This window comes from Mizuhopecten yessoensis, unplaced genomic scaffold, assembly GCF_002113885.1.
Source record: "Mizuhopecten yessoensis strain PY_sf001 unplaced genomic scaffold, ASM211388v2 scaffold6169, whole genome shotgun sequence".
Classification (NCBI taxonomy): Eukaryota; Metazoa; Mollusca; class Bivalvia; order Pectinida; family Pectinidae; genus Mizuhopecten; species Mizuhopecten yessoensis.
This window is the reverse complement of record NW_018406415.1, coordinates 2,633,996-2,651,896: the sequence shown is the minus strand read 5'-3', so window position 1 is coordinate 2,651,896 and position 17,901 is coordinate 2,633,996. Positions and strand designations below refer to the sequence as shown.

At 34.7% G+C, this 17,901-nt stretch overlaps 1 protein-coding gene across 1 annotated transcript; it reads right to left on the bottom strand.

Moving 5' to 3' along the window:
* Positions 1–7,490: 7,490 nt before the first annotated feature.
* Positions 7,491–17,134, bottom strand: LOC110451734. Its single transcript, XM_021499899.1, has 10 exons — positions 17,079–17,134; positions 16,480–16,512; positions 14,487–14,507; positions 13,218–13,297; positions 12,726–12,797; positions 11,787–11,910; positions 10,749–10,846; positions 9,540–9,608; positions 8,437–8,587; positions 7,491–7,612 (listed from the first exon to the last, which is right to left on the bottom strand). Exons 2-10 carry the CDS (start codon positions 16,502–16,504, stop codon positions 7,560–7,562), a joined length of 693 nt encoding a protein of 230 aa, XP_021355574.1. The 5' UTR covers positions 16,505–16,512; positions 17,079–17,134; the 3' UTR covers positions 7,491–7,559.
* Positions 17,135–17,901: the final 767 nt, after the last annotated feature.

Below are 17,901 nucleotides of genomic sequence, written 5' to 3'. Positions count from 1 at the left end.
CATACTCATAATTTAGCGATGGCACGGTACTGGTATATATTAGCATACTCATATTTTAGCGATTACACGATACTGGTAAATATTCGCATACTCATATTTTAGCGATTACATGGTACTGGTAAATATTAGCATACCCATATTTTAGCGATTACACGGTACTGGTAAATATTCGCATACTCATAATTTAGCGATTACACGGTACTGGTATATATTAGCATACCAATATTTTAGCGATTACATGGTACTGGTAAATATTAGCATACTCATAATTTAGCGATGGCACGGTACTGGTATATATTAGCATACTCATATTTTAGCGATTACACGGTACTGGTAAATATTAGCATACTCATAATTTAGAGATTGCACGATACTGGTAAATATGAGCATACTCATAATTTAGCGATTGCACGGGACTGGTAAATATTAGCATACTCATATTTTAGCGATTACACGGTACTGGTAAATACTACCATATTATCACACGGTACTGGTATATATTAGCATCCTCATATTTTAGCGATTATACGGTACTGGTAAATACTACCATATTATCACACGGTACTGGTATATATTAGCATCCTCATATTTTAGCGATTACACGGTTCTGGTAAAATTAGCATATTCATATTTAGTGATTACACAGTACTGGTAAATACTACCATATTCATATTTTAGCCATTTTACGGTATTGGTAAATATTACCACTCATATTTTAGCGATTACATGGTACTGGTAAATGTTAGCATACTCATAATTTAGCGATTACACGGTACTGGTAAATATTAGCATACCCATATTTTAGCGATTACATGGTACTGGTAAATATTAGTATACGCATAATTTAGTGATTACACAGTACTGGTAAATACTACCATATTCATATTTTAGCCATTTTGCGGTACTGGTAAATATTACCACTCATATTTTAGCGATTACACGGTACTGGTAAATATGCGCATACTCATATTTTAGCGATTACATGGTACTGGTAAATGTTAGCATACTCATAATTTAGCGATTACACGGTACTGGTAAATATTCGCATACTCATATTTTAGCGATTACATGGTACTGGTAAATATTCGCCCACTCATATTTAGTTAACAATAGTAAATATTTTCGCTTATATATTTTAACGATCAATGTCATTTATTTTAACACAGCGCAAATGGTAAATACATGAACATGTATTAGCTTACTCATATTTGAGCGATTTAAGGTACATACTATCGTTTTAGCGCACGCATATTTGAACGATTGATGTATATATATCCTAGCTTAGCAAATGGTCTTGGAAAACAATGTGTTTCAATATACAGCCATGTACTTAAATAAGTGCCCCGGAGAAAATGCGAAAGGCGCTAAAATAAGATTACACGACAGTAGATACGTTTTTAGTATTCCAGTTGATGGTCGTTACGTCACGTAGTACAGCGCCTGATCGCTCTCGTATCTGTATGGACTGACCAACATACGTTGTCATTAAGAATAGATAGAAGTGTAACAGGTGAACAAGTACTCTATGTTAGATATCTTCATACATGTTTTATCACTGAAAGGTGCGTAAATCGTTCCAAGACAAATAGCTCCTACCTCAGTACATGTCGGTCAACAGGTACATGGTCAGTTCTTAGGCATGTCCGGTTTGATAAGATCCTTATTATGACGTAGACTTTTTAAGTAAATACGTATTTTGACTTTTTCACCATTATTAACACAACTTAAAAATACATGCGAAGCATCAATACTAATTCGTCATTATTGGTTTTAAAATGCTCTTTTATAAACAAATATTAAAGTCTGTTCATAAGTGATGTAGATTTTAAACTGTTTGCTTTCAACTTCCATCATTTTTGTTGGTAAAAATCCTGAAATATGATATCTTTTTTTTTCATACCTTTTTCTTATATTGTATTTTGACAAGAGAGATTGGACATATACTAATCATAATATACAACATCTTAAGCCATTCTATAGCTCATAAAAGTGAAATACTTATGATATTTAATAGGAAGTCATAAAACTCAAAAAACATAACATTTTCGCAAAACTATGTGATATTTACGAAAGATGTATATGTTATTGTTTATTACGTTTCTTGATACACCTGAAAAGTCTGGTGACCCGTCAAAAATATTTTTGTCATGGTCATAATCACATGTAGCCTATGTATTTTGACGTAATGACAACTCTTTCCCATTATTAGTGAAATTAGCAAATTTGTTCATATCTTTACTGCAGATGTAATGAAAATACTGCATTTTATTTTACTGATGCTTTCCTATATTTCACCGTTTAAAAAAACGATTTACCAAGCCTGCTTTATAAGAATGAGGATGGCTTGGTATAGACGTGAGAGGATATATTTCAAAGAACTTGTGCTTTTGTAACTAACATTTAACAACTAAACAGAGAAACGATATACATTCCGGAAGTTCACTTGTTGGTCACACATAATATGTATTACTGTATATATCATAGCATCTACCACCCGTAAAAAAATTTTAAAAAAATATGTAGTAGAGCATCCAGTTCTACGGAAGGTCATTCATAGAATGTAAAAATAAGACCACTTGACTAAATGGTAGGGTGCTTTATCAGAAAATAAGCTACAATCAATTTTTGAACAAAACAAATTGAAATGCATTGTTTGTTTACATCTTTTATCATAATATTACAGAACTAGGTCCATTAACTTGAGATAAACAATAGCAAAACTTAACATGTCAATGAAACTGATTTGACCACCATCATGGATATCATCACAAAACACAGGGATTGAATCGTGAATAAAGCAGCAATGTGGTTAACCTATTTATTATTTCCACAATATGACTCCAAATATAAAATCGATGCATATCATCGCATTATGTTTGCCTGAGGTCTATCCGTATTTGTATTCTATGTATATAAATCTAGGTTCGGTTTGGCATACATGCATACAAAAAACCCATTTACATTCTGTTGGCATTTGTGTTCGTTGTTTCTGGTTATTATTTTCAAACGTCAGGGAGTCTAGCGAATCTTTAAGATTTATGTAAAAGGATTGGAATTTGGTCCCGAAGTCCAAAAAAAAGCTTCTGCAGTATGATTAGATAATTAAGATGTGGATAACTTTCTTCACGCCAATTGACACTGATGAAGACATGAAGGAGTTACTATTCGGGGAATTCTTATCAAATCACTTAGGGCAGAAAGAATGCACAGGCGTGCACATTTACTCCTAAGATCTGCACTCTGGTCTGTATGTGATTTAGAATCCAAACACTCTATCTGTAAAGAGACAAGAAGTCGGTCAGTGCACAGGTATACTGTGTTGGAAGTGGACCAAAACCCATACAGAGGATATGGAATCCATGTTAATTTGAACTAAAAGCCGTGATATGTAATTAAACTTTTTCTCCAATAATAGATTTACATATTATTCGGTATGTCTTTTGTGAGAGAAAAAAAATCGAGAAAAATCTGTGTAGAAAAATCTATGTCCACTTTTTGTGATACATAGTTTCACGGATTAACGCCAACTGAATTCTTTTCAGTAGAACGTCCGTGAATTATTTTTCATTCCTTAATCAATTGATCAATAAAAAAAATGAAATAACTAGGTTTTAACCAATGTTTTAATGGCTAGCGTTCTGTGTTATTTCTCCTTTGACCATGTAGCCTGATTCGTGCTGTGACTGAACCATGTCTAAACTGACAACTGTCCAATATCTCGACTTCCAGTCGTGAGTGCTAGAAAAAAATACCTACAGTTGAGCTTTGATAAGCCACCTCCGCTCCAAGAATAGGTGACTCGATATTGCAATGACTAGGTCACTGGATCATTTTATACGGAAAATGTCCTATATCTGTCCCCTTAGTCACGTGTTAAAATAGGCTTACGTGTGTTTAATTGATTTTCAATGTGAGGCTCATATTGAATTGATATTCGATGGAAAAACGTGTACTCTTCGGGAACACCTGGTCTTATTCCCTTTGTAAATTTTTATACGGTCTTCATGTTAACCATTCCTTTGTTCGTATATTGCACTTGTTTTTATCGCTTTCGATTTCGAAATTCGATTTTGTTGACACTTCAGTATTTCTTGTTGTGTTTTTATCACTTGTTCTCTTGGACTTTTTAATTACCATGATCAAACCGACATCAGAGCGAGGTACAAGGCTTGAGGTAGCCATTATGTACATGACTTTGTGGAGAAGATTTGCTCGAGCCAAAATGTTGTCATTTTTGTTGCTGCCAGGCGTTCCATACTGTAAAAACTAGTTGCATTATGGGGTTTTGGGGCAGAAATTTGGTCCAGATAATATTCGTTAAAAGTGACCCTGGTAATATGATACAATTAAATACACACGTGTCTATGAGCGTACTTAACATGTTGGGAGATATTTGTGCTACTGGGTTAGTTTCCGATCGTCCCAGGAGCGGTCGTCCGCGTGTAACGACCGCACGACAAGACAGGGCGATTCGATTGTCGCACTTGCGCAACAGATTCAAGACTGCTGTAGAGACTGCGTCGCATACCTTAGGTACTCATGGCAGACCCATTAGTCCTCAAACTGCCAGGAACCGCTTGCGTGCCGAGAGAATCATTGCGCGCCGACCTTATGTCGGGCCACCTCTGACACCACGGAGGCGCCATGTGCGTCTCGACTGGATGCGCAGACATGGCCCGAATAGGTTTGGGATGCGTCGATGGAGGCGTGTGATGTTCACCGACGAGTCTAGATTCTGTCTGTATCACTCAGACGGAAGAAAAATGGTATATCGCAGACGCGGTGAGCGTTTCGCCGACGCATGCGTGGTTGAACGCGATAGATTCGGTGGGGTTTCTGAAATGGTTTGGGGAGGCATCTCCCATTGAGTAAAATCCCCCTTAGTGGTCCTGGATCAAAACCTCAATGCCATTCGATACAGAGACAGGATCCTCCAACCACATGTCCTTCCACTTCTCAGACGTCATAACCTAATTTTCCAGCAAGACAATGCTCGACCGCATGTTGCCAGAGTCTGTCGTGATTTTCTCACGGCAAACAACGTTCAGTCTCTGGAATGGCCCCCATATAGCCCCGACATGTCTCCCATTGAGCATCTGTAGGATGAGCTGGACAGGCGTATAAGGAAACGTCAAAAAAACAAAAACTAACCGCGCCCAGTTGATCGCAGCATTAACACAAGAATGGAACAACATTCCCTTAATGCGAATAAATGTTCTCATGAATTCAATGCATAGGAGAATCGGTGCAGGGATTCGTGCAAAGGTGCCCACACCAGGTACTGAAGTGTCATTTTGTTTTTCGCGGGTATCCCACTTTGAGTAACTACTGATGACACGAGTTACGACACACAGACTTTTCTTCTACAGTATTGTAAAGAGTAGACTTGTCCCTTCATATTGATATAAACTTTTGTACAAATTTCCCAAAATATCATAGGCTTTTGATTGCATAATTTAATTGAGCGTTATTTTTTTTGTTCAGTATATAAAGAAAAAAATCTCAACGACGAGTCTTTAGTACTTTGATCTCTTCAGAAGAGAGGAAAGTACTAGCTGTAGCCCAATTGGGCCAATACACTACCGTTCACATGGTGGTTCAGTAAGCTAGAGTCACGGCATATTGATCAGAGGGCCCATATTTATCAGAGGGCCCATATTGATCAGATGGCCCATCTTGATGGCCTATATTAATCAAAGGGCCCATATTGATCAGAGGGCCCATATTGATTAGAGGGCCCATATTGATCAGAGGGCCCATATTGATGGCCCATATTGATCAGAGGGCCCATATTGATCAGAGGGACCATATTGATGGCCTATATTAATCAGAGGGCCCATATTGATTAGAGGGCCCATATTGATCAGAGGGCCCGAGTTCAAACTGTTGTCTAACCACGGTACATTTCTAATCGAAGAAGACTGTTGTTGATTTCTTTTAAATTTTTCTTCAATAGTTTTCATAAATGTTCCAATCTGTTTAGGTCATGTCGATATGATAATTTAATTGCATTTAAAACTATGTTCACGTTGACATTTCAATTATGTCTAACTGGTGTAAAGATACAATTTGATTTTATGACCAGACTTATCAAAAGGCATGGTTTTTCTTTCCATTGAATTGGGCCTGTTACAATTCAAAATTAATCTTCTAGAGGAGCTTCGGGCAAAGGGGATTCAGTTCTGTATATTAACATTTGCGCTGCAACCCACTTTATGAATATTACCAGATGAAATGCATTTTATTTGAGTTTAAAAGCAGAAACTCTCGTGACGTGACACGTGGTTTAATTATGACGTCATATAGTAACGTTGTTCAACGAGAGTTTTGACACTTCGATTCGGTGGGGCATGCCCTTGTTTCAAACACTTAAATGACTACGTTTAATTATTGGCGCAAACTTGATTTAATAGGACTGTTCCGCCAATGTCGTTAAAAGGACGCACATATACACAACGTATTGATTAAATTTATTATTTCAGAACAAATAAATCAAATTAAACGATTGTCCTATAGCAAAAATGTAAATATATGGATTGAACGTCGTTTTTTTAATTTTCAGGTCGGTATGAAATCAAATCGGTTACATCCATATTAAACATGAAGCCCTAGCTTCATGCAATATGGATGTAACCGATTTGCGTTCATATCGACATAAAAAAAAAAGCCGTTCAATCCCCATATAAACGGCGGATATGGCCCCCTGAGGGCAGGGTTTGCCGGACCGAACAGGGGAAATAGAGGAAAAGCTGTCTCCTTATGTAGAAATAAAGGGAGTTAACCCAAATGTGTTCTGGAGTGCCCTTCTGGTAAGAGGACTCAATATTGTAGGCTGTCTGTATAACTAATCTGTAGATAAATGGTCCTTAATTTTGTATAAATGGAGGGTGTGCCCCCTTTTGGAAGGCCCAATATTGTAAATAAAGGAAAACTGGTTTTCACGTATTTCTCCTTCGATACAAATGGAGGATTTCAACCGATTTTGATCAAGAGAACCTGCTAACAAAGACAACTAAATTTTGTATAAATAGCGGGGCAGAGAAGTGTGGCCCAATGAGAGAAATCAATAAAATCCTTCACCTTCCATACACATTTAGAGATTTCCCCCCTCCCTATAAACAAATATACAATTGCTAGGCCAAAGAGAAAAGAATACTCATGCTACCAGGATTAGCCCGGAGGTCAGACCATTTCCTGGAGTCACCTTCCCTTTGTCAAAACATGGAAACAGTTCCCATGCCATAACCATTTACAAAATTGCCGAACAATAATACACTCGTGTTTTTTAGTGTCTCACCCCCACCCCCCNGTTCAATATTAAATTTGAAGGTTTTCTTAAATTGTGAATGTTATGTGAAAAATTTAATCTTATATTCGTGTCCATGTAAAGTTGAATTCATTAAATTCGTTCTATAAATTCAATATGGCATGTACGACATATCAACAGCGTCCAATGTAATGACAGCTTTTAATAAAACTAATTATAAATATTCAAGATGCTTTATAGGTAAACCTTTTTTATTGCAAGAACAGATAAAAGTGTAAAAAAAATAAGAGGTTTAACCACTAGGGGCTGGTGTTGTCGTTCCCCTGATATTTTCAGCTGTCATTTCTGTAAAATAAAAAAAAAGAGTAAATGGATAAAAAAAGACATTTGAGTTTATTTAAATTGGCGCGAAGTCTTCTCGACAAATGTGTTATGTCATTTAAAAATTAGACTAATATTACGCTACTTATTCCATGCCCAATTTTATGTAATACGTTTTTCGTCGGCGTACTTCCAAAATGTAACAAATATAGAATTTAGTGCTTTCCCATTGCATATTTCACAACAGCACTCCTGAAATATATTTGAATGCTGTCACACTTATGAAATATATGTTATATCAACGAGAAACCTTAAACTGAGCTCTATGTGTTGGATAGTGAAATTCAATACTAAACAAAAATCTTAATTATTGTGACAGTAGAAAGTTTAAGTAATGTAAGTTATTCTCCAATCTTTGTGTATGCCAAGTACACGTGTCCCATGTCGATCACCCTTATGGGAAAACTCAATCCCTCATAGATGCACCAAATGACCACGGTTTGGGAATAACATATTTTCGTCTAAATAATTGACTAGAGAGTGAATACCATTTCAAATGTTTCCGTTTAAAATGATCAGCTCCATATCGGCTCACGTTCTTAAACGTGACGTCTTTTCGCTATGAAACGTGGCGTCATGAACGTTTTTCCAAACCCTTTTGATTTTAAAGTAAAGGTTGGAAGACTATACTTTTTCACGATATTTCTAAAAAAACAATCTTGGTTATTATGTTAAATCTACTTTATTTTCGGGAACGAGGTGGGGGGAAAAGGTGCCAATGTGAACGATGAAACTAAAGTGTAAATTAATCTTATATCTTGTTTAATCAATCACAAATAAACACTTACTGGTGTGAGTTAGGTAGCAGTCTTCACGGTTGCAGTCTTTACCCCGACAACAGGAGGAACATATTGTGACACCCTCATGTTCAATTGTACTTCTTCTACCTGCCGGAGCCGGTGTTGTTTTCTGGTCGTTGTTAAGGAAAGCTTCACACAACTGAAAATAAAGTTGGTTACACAATAAAAAGCTACTATCGATTTATTTCCTTCTCACATTGCTGGGTGGTCGGGTGGCGCAGTGGATAATGTCCTCGCCTAACACCTACTAGGAGGCCAGGGTTCGATTCCCCGATCGGATGTGAAAAAGTACGAGGTCACCTGCCGATCAAGTTGGTTTTCTCCGGGCACTCCGGTTTCCTCCCACATTAAGACCACCCGCGCGCTAAGATCCGGACCAACAAGTGTGATTAATATAAGTTTATATTATATTATAGTGTTGCTCAGAGACTTTAATTTATTACTATTTAGAAGAAAAAGTATAAATATTGATAAAGTTATTACAATGGCATTGCAAAACATCAGCAAAAGTAATACAAAAAAATAGATATTTTATATATCCTTTCCAACAACATGAAACTGGAATACATATCTTATATGGGTGTCATTTTAACCTGATTATGCGAGTGATACCACTTTAAAAGTATCAAAAAATTACAGACACTGATAATTATTCAACAATCACTTGATAATAATAGTCATATACAACATTTATATAGCGCCCTATATAATTTGTCAAATTACTCTACCGCGCTTTACAAAATATGGATAATAGTATTAGTTATAATTGTGACACAAAAATGGCTTACACATTATACCTTAAGCAAGAAGATAATCATCTCAATGTGCACATAAATGAATTAATAAAGTCTGTGCAAAGAGCCTAAAATGCAGACATGAAGAGGTGAGTTTTTATGTCCTTCTTGAATTTGGCCAGGGTATTTGACTTTCTAATAGCAGACTTAATGTCACACAGAACTATACATTTTTGGGAAAAGATAGCTCCTGCACTATATTTTTTTTCGAAACTCTGTAAGTAAGCATTTAATATTACAGAGTTACATTGTATATATTTAATGGTTTTATAGTTTATAACATATAAAATTACTTACATATGTTGATTCACATCCAAACTCGTATCTGATCAAACCACCGACAATGTGGATTGCTGATTTGCAAATCTGAAAATGAAAGAAATTCAAACAATTTTATCCAATCAATTTGGGTGGGGGATGACCCAACATGTAGCATTTTGAAATTTGCGGCGGTATATCGTGAAAAAACTGTCGCAAGCTGAGTTTTATTGGCGACACGTAGCTAATTCATATAAACCAACACCACCAAGAAAAAAATATATATATATTTTTCAGTGTTTTCTTCAAATTCTGGGTCTCTCGGTCGTGTATCGCCGTCGTGATGACGTCAGGAATATTCAAAGTGAGGCGGAATTACATTGACCTTCGGTGTCGCACTATTGTTCGTGTTAGGGTCAGTCAGTCATTGACGTTATTAACAATCCGATTCGGGCTTCATATAAATTGGCGGACGGTATATCGTGGTTATACTGTCGCAAATTATTTCGATTGGCCAATAAAATATCGTGTTACATCTCATAAGAATTAAAATTCAACTTTATTGCGTTTTGGATCCAAACAAGATTACCTGATATCGTTCGAACTACAAAAAAACACAACACGAATAACTATATCATACTCATTATATAATACTTAAGCACGTTGCAAGCCCGCCTTTCTCTGTGTTTGAAAAAAAAAATGAATTGACTTTAAAATCGGAAAAGTTTCGGTTCATTATATGATAATATCCTTTGTAAATTTTTCACACCCGTTAATGATGTTATTGCTTTATTTCTTTTGGAGAATAACTCCCCAATTTCAGATAACGAACGTATGTCGTCTTTTAGTATGTGATACAGTTCTGATAAGGCGAAGATGCCGAGGTTTTTTGTTTAGCACTGCCTGTTTCGAACTGTAGGATATGGTTCTTATTCTCAGGGTTTTTTTTATCAGTTGCTCTTGTTCAAATATACACGAACGATAAAAAAAGAATCCTCTCCATAGCTGTTCTTAATTGTATTTGTAAAGTTCACATTTTTATCATTACCATGATTTAAATACAAAATGAATATTTATAATCTCGGTCTTCGTAATGCGAGATTTCGATACGAATTACAAGGGAACAGTATATATTTATTGAAAGAATAAACGAAAAACAAACAAAATTAAATGAAAAGAAACCTATTGAAGTGAGCAATTAGAGTGCTAAGAAACCAACTTATCACCCAAAACAAACTTCTGATTTACCTCAGTGTCTTGGCACACCTGCCGCTCAGAACATGAACTAGCTCCGGACACGAGACGATCACAAACAACACAGCTCTCGGGCGTTGTAACATTTACAGCTATGGAGACAAGTGAGTATGTTCATATTAATTTAAAGGCCTAACTCAAGAAAAGTTACAGTTTAAGCCTCTCTGGAGTCTAGTAAGCATTCTTTAATAGTTGTAATGCCTAAATCAAGTAACGCTGGTACAGTATCATGTTCTATGTGTTCATAATAGCTGAGATGCCTAACTCAAGTAAAGTAAGTATATACAGTTAGGCAATTTAGTATGTGTTTATAGTTGAAATTCCTATCTCATGTATACAATTTAAACCTCTAAAGATATACATATACAATGTATTTAAGCTTATGATAGTCCAAATGCCTTATTCAAGTTTAAGTTGGTACAGCATGATCACATATTGACGTATTTCATACTTTAATAAACGTTTGTGGATGTAATTTCTTTTATATGATCAAAAAATGAATACCATAATTAAATAGAATACACGAGGTACATTAGTCTTCGTTAGTTTATCCTGAGTGTATAACCGCTAAATACATTAAAAAAAACCCAAAGATGTAATGTAAATAAGTATTCAAAAGCATTGTCGGTACCAAATATAATTCAATTATAGCCTTCGGCTTAGGTTGATACCTGGATTTCTCGGATCGATAAATCCAGGTATCGACCGAAGTTAAAGGCTACAATTGTTTGATTATTTTTGAGACAGTGATGTAAGCAATCTGAAAATTTAAAAAGACACGTAAGCGAGACGGTGCGTTCGTTTGGAGGCACTTCATGATTTTTTTTTTAGAAACACACAGTCCTTTAACAAAAATCACGCGCTCCAAGTCAATATCGGTTTTTATCGGTGGACACATGATGCACTTCTGGCCAATCAGTTGTTGGGAATAATATAAAAACATAGTAAACAGTAATATCCGATAACAAAAGGATAAAAACATTTGAAAAACATTTGAATTGAAACCAGTGCCCGATGTTTTTATGAACGTACCCGCTCCACACAATCTCATATTACAGGGATCATTTGGATTGGTGGTATCACAACACTTGGCACAGTTCACCAAATCCCTTTTTCTTCCGGAAGCACCAGCCAATGAATCCATGATACTGCAGACCTACGTTTTATCGGAAAACAATATAAAAGTCATAAATGTCAAAGGAATAGGACACCAGGCTATGTTTATTAAAGTCCTCTCTCATGAATTCAACTTAATGGTATATATAGTACAGGGTACCATCCAGTTAAAAACAGTATAAACATTGTTGCTATTGTGTATCATTAAGTCCTTTTCACGAGAAATCAACAATAATAATCACATCTGGTCATGCATTTTAAAACATTGCAGTTGTTTCAATTTCAATGTTTGAAAAATAAAATGAAACAGGAAACCTTCGGGTTTCGAACCCATGCTTTTTATATTTTATTGATAAAAATAATTAATAATTCGAGGTTCTTATATACCACGTCATTACAAACTAGTTCGTAGGTTATCTCAAAGCGGTTCACAATTTATTATCCCTGGTTATAGGGCCTTTGCAACAAGCCAATATCGTTCGAAACTCCCTGGGGAGCATATAGCCGGTGCCGCCATTTCGGCGCTCATAGCTAGCATTAAACTATTCTAGCACTGCCCAATCACGTACTCATTTAAAGATGAGTAGACTGGAACAAGCGGAGAAAATTAAGTTGCTAAAAAAAAAAATGATAAGAAAAGTTCCTCTTAGCCAGAAAAAGTCCTTTTGGTTGAATTATTTTCTATGTTGAAGGGAGAATACTCCAAGTCAAAAGAACCTTGAGTGGAACTCTTCTTCGCGATTATAAATAATGAAGCGGTACCATTAACCTTAATAGATTTTTGTTATTACGTCAGTGAAATACAAGCACACTTTATTATATAAAATCATGACATATAAAGTAGGGGAAACTTACGGCTGCAGATCTACAACCGGCATTGTAAACGAAGTTAAGATTTTTTGTTGTGACTTTTTCAAGGAAGCATCGCTAAAAAAGACACAAGATGAACATCTAGTAAGAAACATACAAGTTAAAATATAGTAACAAAAATTAACATATATTCAATTTTTGGCTATCCCCGCCCAAAGTCAACACAATAAGTGATGATGTAATATACCGCAACGTTGTGCACGATATTTATTATTCTACCTTTTGATTAGTTAAAGTTGCTCGGCGATGAAATTAGAGCGCAATGTTTTGTTTTATGAATATTTTTATCAGAAATAAATAATATAAAATAATTATGAACTAAAATTTGAATTTAAATCTTTCATCAATTAAATTATAAGGAATAACCATGGTAATGTGTTTAAACGAGAATAATATGTGTGCACTTTGCTAAATTCGCTCAGTCATGGATCTTTTTTTCAAAAAGAAATAGTGCAGTTACAGATTTCCCAATCTTACCTCGTTTGATCCACAATCAACAGTGGTCTGACAGTCGGTGATATCCGCAGCACTTTCACAAAACAGACATTTCATTTGTCCTTAAGGGAAAAACAATATTTCATTTGTGAAAAATAATCATATTTCATCGGTTTCATATGGCACCTTGTTGGTTTGTATTTCATGTCATTAAGTCTATTTTTATCCTACATTTTTTATATTTTTTTCTTTTTATTCAAATTATTTAGATACAAATATATCAACAAGGCATACAGTACAAAAGTACTCTCGCATGCAACCAAAGACAAGGGTTTCCAAGTCATCATCCTCATTGTCATTATCATTATCACTACATATACACAACGACAAACATCATCATCATCATCATTATCAACATCACATATACATATGCAAGACCACACACTTATGTTTTACTAACGAATCAGAAAGCACGAGTGTATTGCGCGGACGAATCTATTCACGAGTGCGCGGAGCGCACGAGTTAATATACACGTCCGCGCAATAAATGAGTGCTTTCTGATTCGTTGGAAAAGCACTAAGTGTATGGTATTGCTTTTATCACATACCTTCCGTATTTGGTAGAGATCGATATAAAGATTTTATAAACTTTGATACTTTTTGCAAATACAGGGAACTTTTCAGTTCGCCATGTCATGGGGATTCCCATAAAAAGTAGATCCAGTTCGAAGGTAAATACAACATTCCGTATTGCACATGTGCAATACAGAACGTTGTATTTCATGCTCTGAAAATTGCTTGTATTACTTTAACAATATTCAACAGGTATGTGATAAACTATGATACGCATCATCATCATCATCATTCTACTCTTTGTACAAAACCGACATCCATAATGCTTCAACCTTCAGCGTCCTTCTCTATGCACTATGACAACATGATATGCACTGTCTATTCGTTTAAATCCATGCTTTGACAATTGTCACAATTAAAAATCAGGAGTACAAAAATATGATAAACCCTTGACAAATCAACGTAGTATCGTCAAATAATACTTTAAATATATGTACTATGATTTACGATAGCCAGATAAGAAAACATTACTTTTGATTGTTAACAAGCGGGGAAAAATGAAATATAGAAAAATTACTTAAAAGCAAAACTATCTAATTATTGAAGTAGATCGAGACGTAATTTATCAAAGCAAAGATTGATGGTTTTTGGTACTTTGTTGCTTTAGAATACAATGTTGTCTTACTATTAAATAAAATAGACTTATAATTTAAACTATGATATATTTTTTATACTTACCATACGAAACTCCAACAAGAGCTATACGTAAAAATGAAAACAAACGTACATTTATTGCAAAAAAGCAATTAACAATAATTATATATGAACGATTTACGTAGAGATTAAACAGTGTGTTATATCAAATCTTAAGAGAATTCTTTCTCAGAGTACAATTGGGAACATGTTTATAACATCAACAACAAAAACAAACAATATGATAGACATCTGTTTCAGAAGAAAAAAACTAAAGAAAAAAAATCGAACATCGAAGAAAGAATAATGGCAATAAAAAGCATAAAATCATGACAAAGGGCATTGAAATAACAAGAGAGGAGGAAGTCCTTGAAGCAGAAGAAAAGTCAGAGCATTTAGAGAAAAATAAAAGGCTATGACAAAGGAGGTCGCGTAGGTTCATTTCGGTGTTGAATGAAAGAAAAAAATAATACGGTTTCTAACTCTAACGCAAACTACGTTATCGACTAAATTTATTTGGTTGAATCAGCATTTTGTGTCCTTTTCTATGTCGTTATTTTCGATTTAACACGTTAGCGCTTCGATGACATTTCGTAAAGCGTTTGGCACGTTTGTGGAAGGTTGCTCATTCATGTTGATAAGTAGTATGATCGATGTACAATCAATAGTTATTTTAGATACATATTCCTACAAGATCATGAAAACAAATAGCCAAATAAGCGTTCTTTTGTAGTGTTCTATTTTTCTTCATTTTGTTTTTTTGTTCAAAACACCTTCTGTGTCTCAAATGAAGACAAATTTAATGATACATTGACAAAATGAAACAATGACGTCAGAGTATCTTCTAGTGTTTTTTCACAATGAAATGTATAAAACCTGTGAGCTAGACGATATGAAAAGAATTGTAACAGGAAAGCGTTCTGCTACGGTATTTTATTTGTTATCGGAGTTCCTTGCACTAGCATTTCAACGGTTACTTAAGTGTCCTTATCAAAATGAATAATTGTACAAACCGAGAGATAAGGCAACACGCAGTATGCTGTTTCACATGACCTTTATATCTATCGTGATAGTAGAAATCGTGTTCCGTGTGGTTCTAACCCAATCGATCAGGTAGTAATAACGGGCGTTTCTCTTCAATGTTAATACAAATATTTGCTTAAAAGCATTAATGCATTTTTAAAAAATGTTGTATTTTTGTAAATACGACATAGATACATGTAAATATGATTCGTATTTTTATATTAAATATAATGTACCATAATTAGATATTAAAATGAACCTATGTTATATGTTTTTGTAATGCTCAGAATGACATTTGTCATTCTTGTCTAGGAAAGCTCTGAAAGAAGACGACACGACATACCTAATAGACAGTGTTTCTTTATAACAGAAGTTCATTTTGTAAAACAAAAATGGAACATTTTGAATTTTTTAACCAGTAATTTAAGGCAATTAATGACCATATGATGGTATATAACCGAAAACGTAAACCATTGTCATTCATAGGTAACTGACATTTAAACCTTGATCGACTCACCACATGATTGCATATTCATCCAAATATATCGTAATATCGTTAAATAAAAATGTAATGTAATTTGGGTTATTTTCTGGAATAATTCATCTTTCTTTAATCAACTTACTGTATCATATTTCGAGAAGAATTGATTTCATTCACCTTATTTTGTACAATATGTTATGCCGATGTTAACTTTCAATTGATTTTCTTGCAGTTCTTTTAAAGTAACTTCGTTTACTGTCAAAGCTTTCGATTACAATGCATTCGTCGTCTGTACTTTGATCATCTGTTTTAATGTATCGTATTTTTATTACTGATATACCATCAAAATGTTTATAAATTGATTTCATGAGGACAGTGACAATATTTTCAAAAGCATTAAGGTACTGTCCTGAAGCTTTCGTGGACTTTTAAAACGGAAAACGGTTATATACAATTTTTTTATCGATACATATTAGTTGCTGATATTCATAACACCGCCCAATTCTGGGTATGAAATGATCAATGGTACCTTACCTGCCAAAATCAAAAGTCCCTTCATGATGACAGCTGAAAAATAATTAGTACATCTTCAATATTGGAGACAATTTCCCGTGTTATAAAGAATTGATAAAGTTATAAAGAAAATAAAGAAAAATAAAGAAAAATGCTATTCAAAAAAGTTAGTAACGCGAATCAGAATGCCAAACAAAGTAAATATTTATGCAAAGCATGTCAATTTTGTCCATTTATGACTTAAGACTCCTCAGTGGTAATGACGTACACCCGAATGAAAATTCATTTCACCGTGTTCTAAAATATGTGTAAAATTTTTGCAAAACGGAAAATGCGTCTGTACAATCTCTTAAAGTGTTACATTTGCATTTTTTTAAATCCTTAAACAAGTATTCAATATAAACCAATTACGTTACAGCCATTGCACTGAAATTCAACCTGCAGATTCAATCAAAAATATCACTTGTTTGTTTAATTAATTTAAAATATAGACTGGAATTAAATTACACGTTCATAATTTTAAATCAGTTATATGCTACAGTGATAAAATAAGCATCTTTCATGGTCTAATGTGTGCCTCCAATACCAATTCTATGTACTCTTAAGAATATGTTGCCTACCTTTCTGAATGTCTTTCCTTGAGAGTGGTGGAGTACCAAGGTGTCTAACTTATATTGACGCCTGACTGATAAGACCATTCCTTATCTGTACACTAGAAGCTGGATTCTGGTTTGTTCCCCAGGTCTTCTGATAACCTTATCTGAACCTAATATCAAGGATTTGCTATTATCATAAAAAAAATCGTTCAAATTCTTTATGTATCAGCTTGGTCTATTGGATTGTATTCGTCACATGACACAAATATGCCAAGGTTCTCTAACTCACTCGAGTTTCCTCGGTTAAATTTTCCTTGTTCGGAGTCTCGCCTGATTTCTGATTGACTGAGGCAGACGACAATAATGACGCGAAACCTGAACATCTTCACTGTTTTGTAATTGTTCTATTAAGGTATAATAAAACAGCTATTGCCCTTTTTAATTTTGCTTAGTTCAGAGTTAGATAGAGACTATTTAGCATTAAGAATTAAGTACTATTTAATGTTCCAAGCCAGTGCTAATATGTTAATGTCGTAAATTGTAATTGTGTTATTGTTTGATATGTATGTAACCCAAGGGAGAGGGCTTGTATAGGCATAGCCTGTTGCCCAATTCCCATTGAATCATTTGATATAATAAAATATTTTGAAATGAAAGTGGAAGGGAAACAGTTTTTTTGTTTCCCCTCCATCAATCCTGTTTAACTCGGGCTACGCTCATATGATACATGATTACTCTCGGGAAACGAGAAATCGGGTTTCCCTTCCACAAGGAGAGTTCCTATATATAAATACTAACGTATAAGCTTCACCTCTAGGGTAATGCTTTTTGGGGGGTTTCACTTCGA

Coding starts and splice junctions, on each gene's coding strand:
- LOC110451734 (XM_021499899.1), bottom strand. CDS start 16,504: ATGAAGGGACTTTTGATTTTGGCAG. Junction 12,798..13,217: donor TTGATTGTGGATCAAACGAG/GTAAGATTGGGA, acceptor TGTCTTTTTTAG/CGATGCTTCCTTGAAAAAGT. Junction 8,588..9,539: donor TTGGATGTGAATCAACATAT/GTAAGTAATTTT, acceptor CTTTATTTTCAG/TTGTGTGAAGCTTTCCTTAA.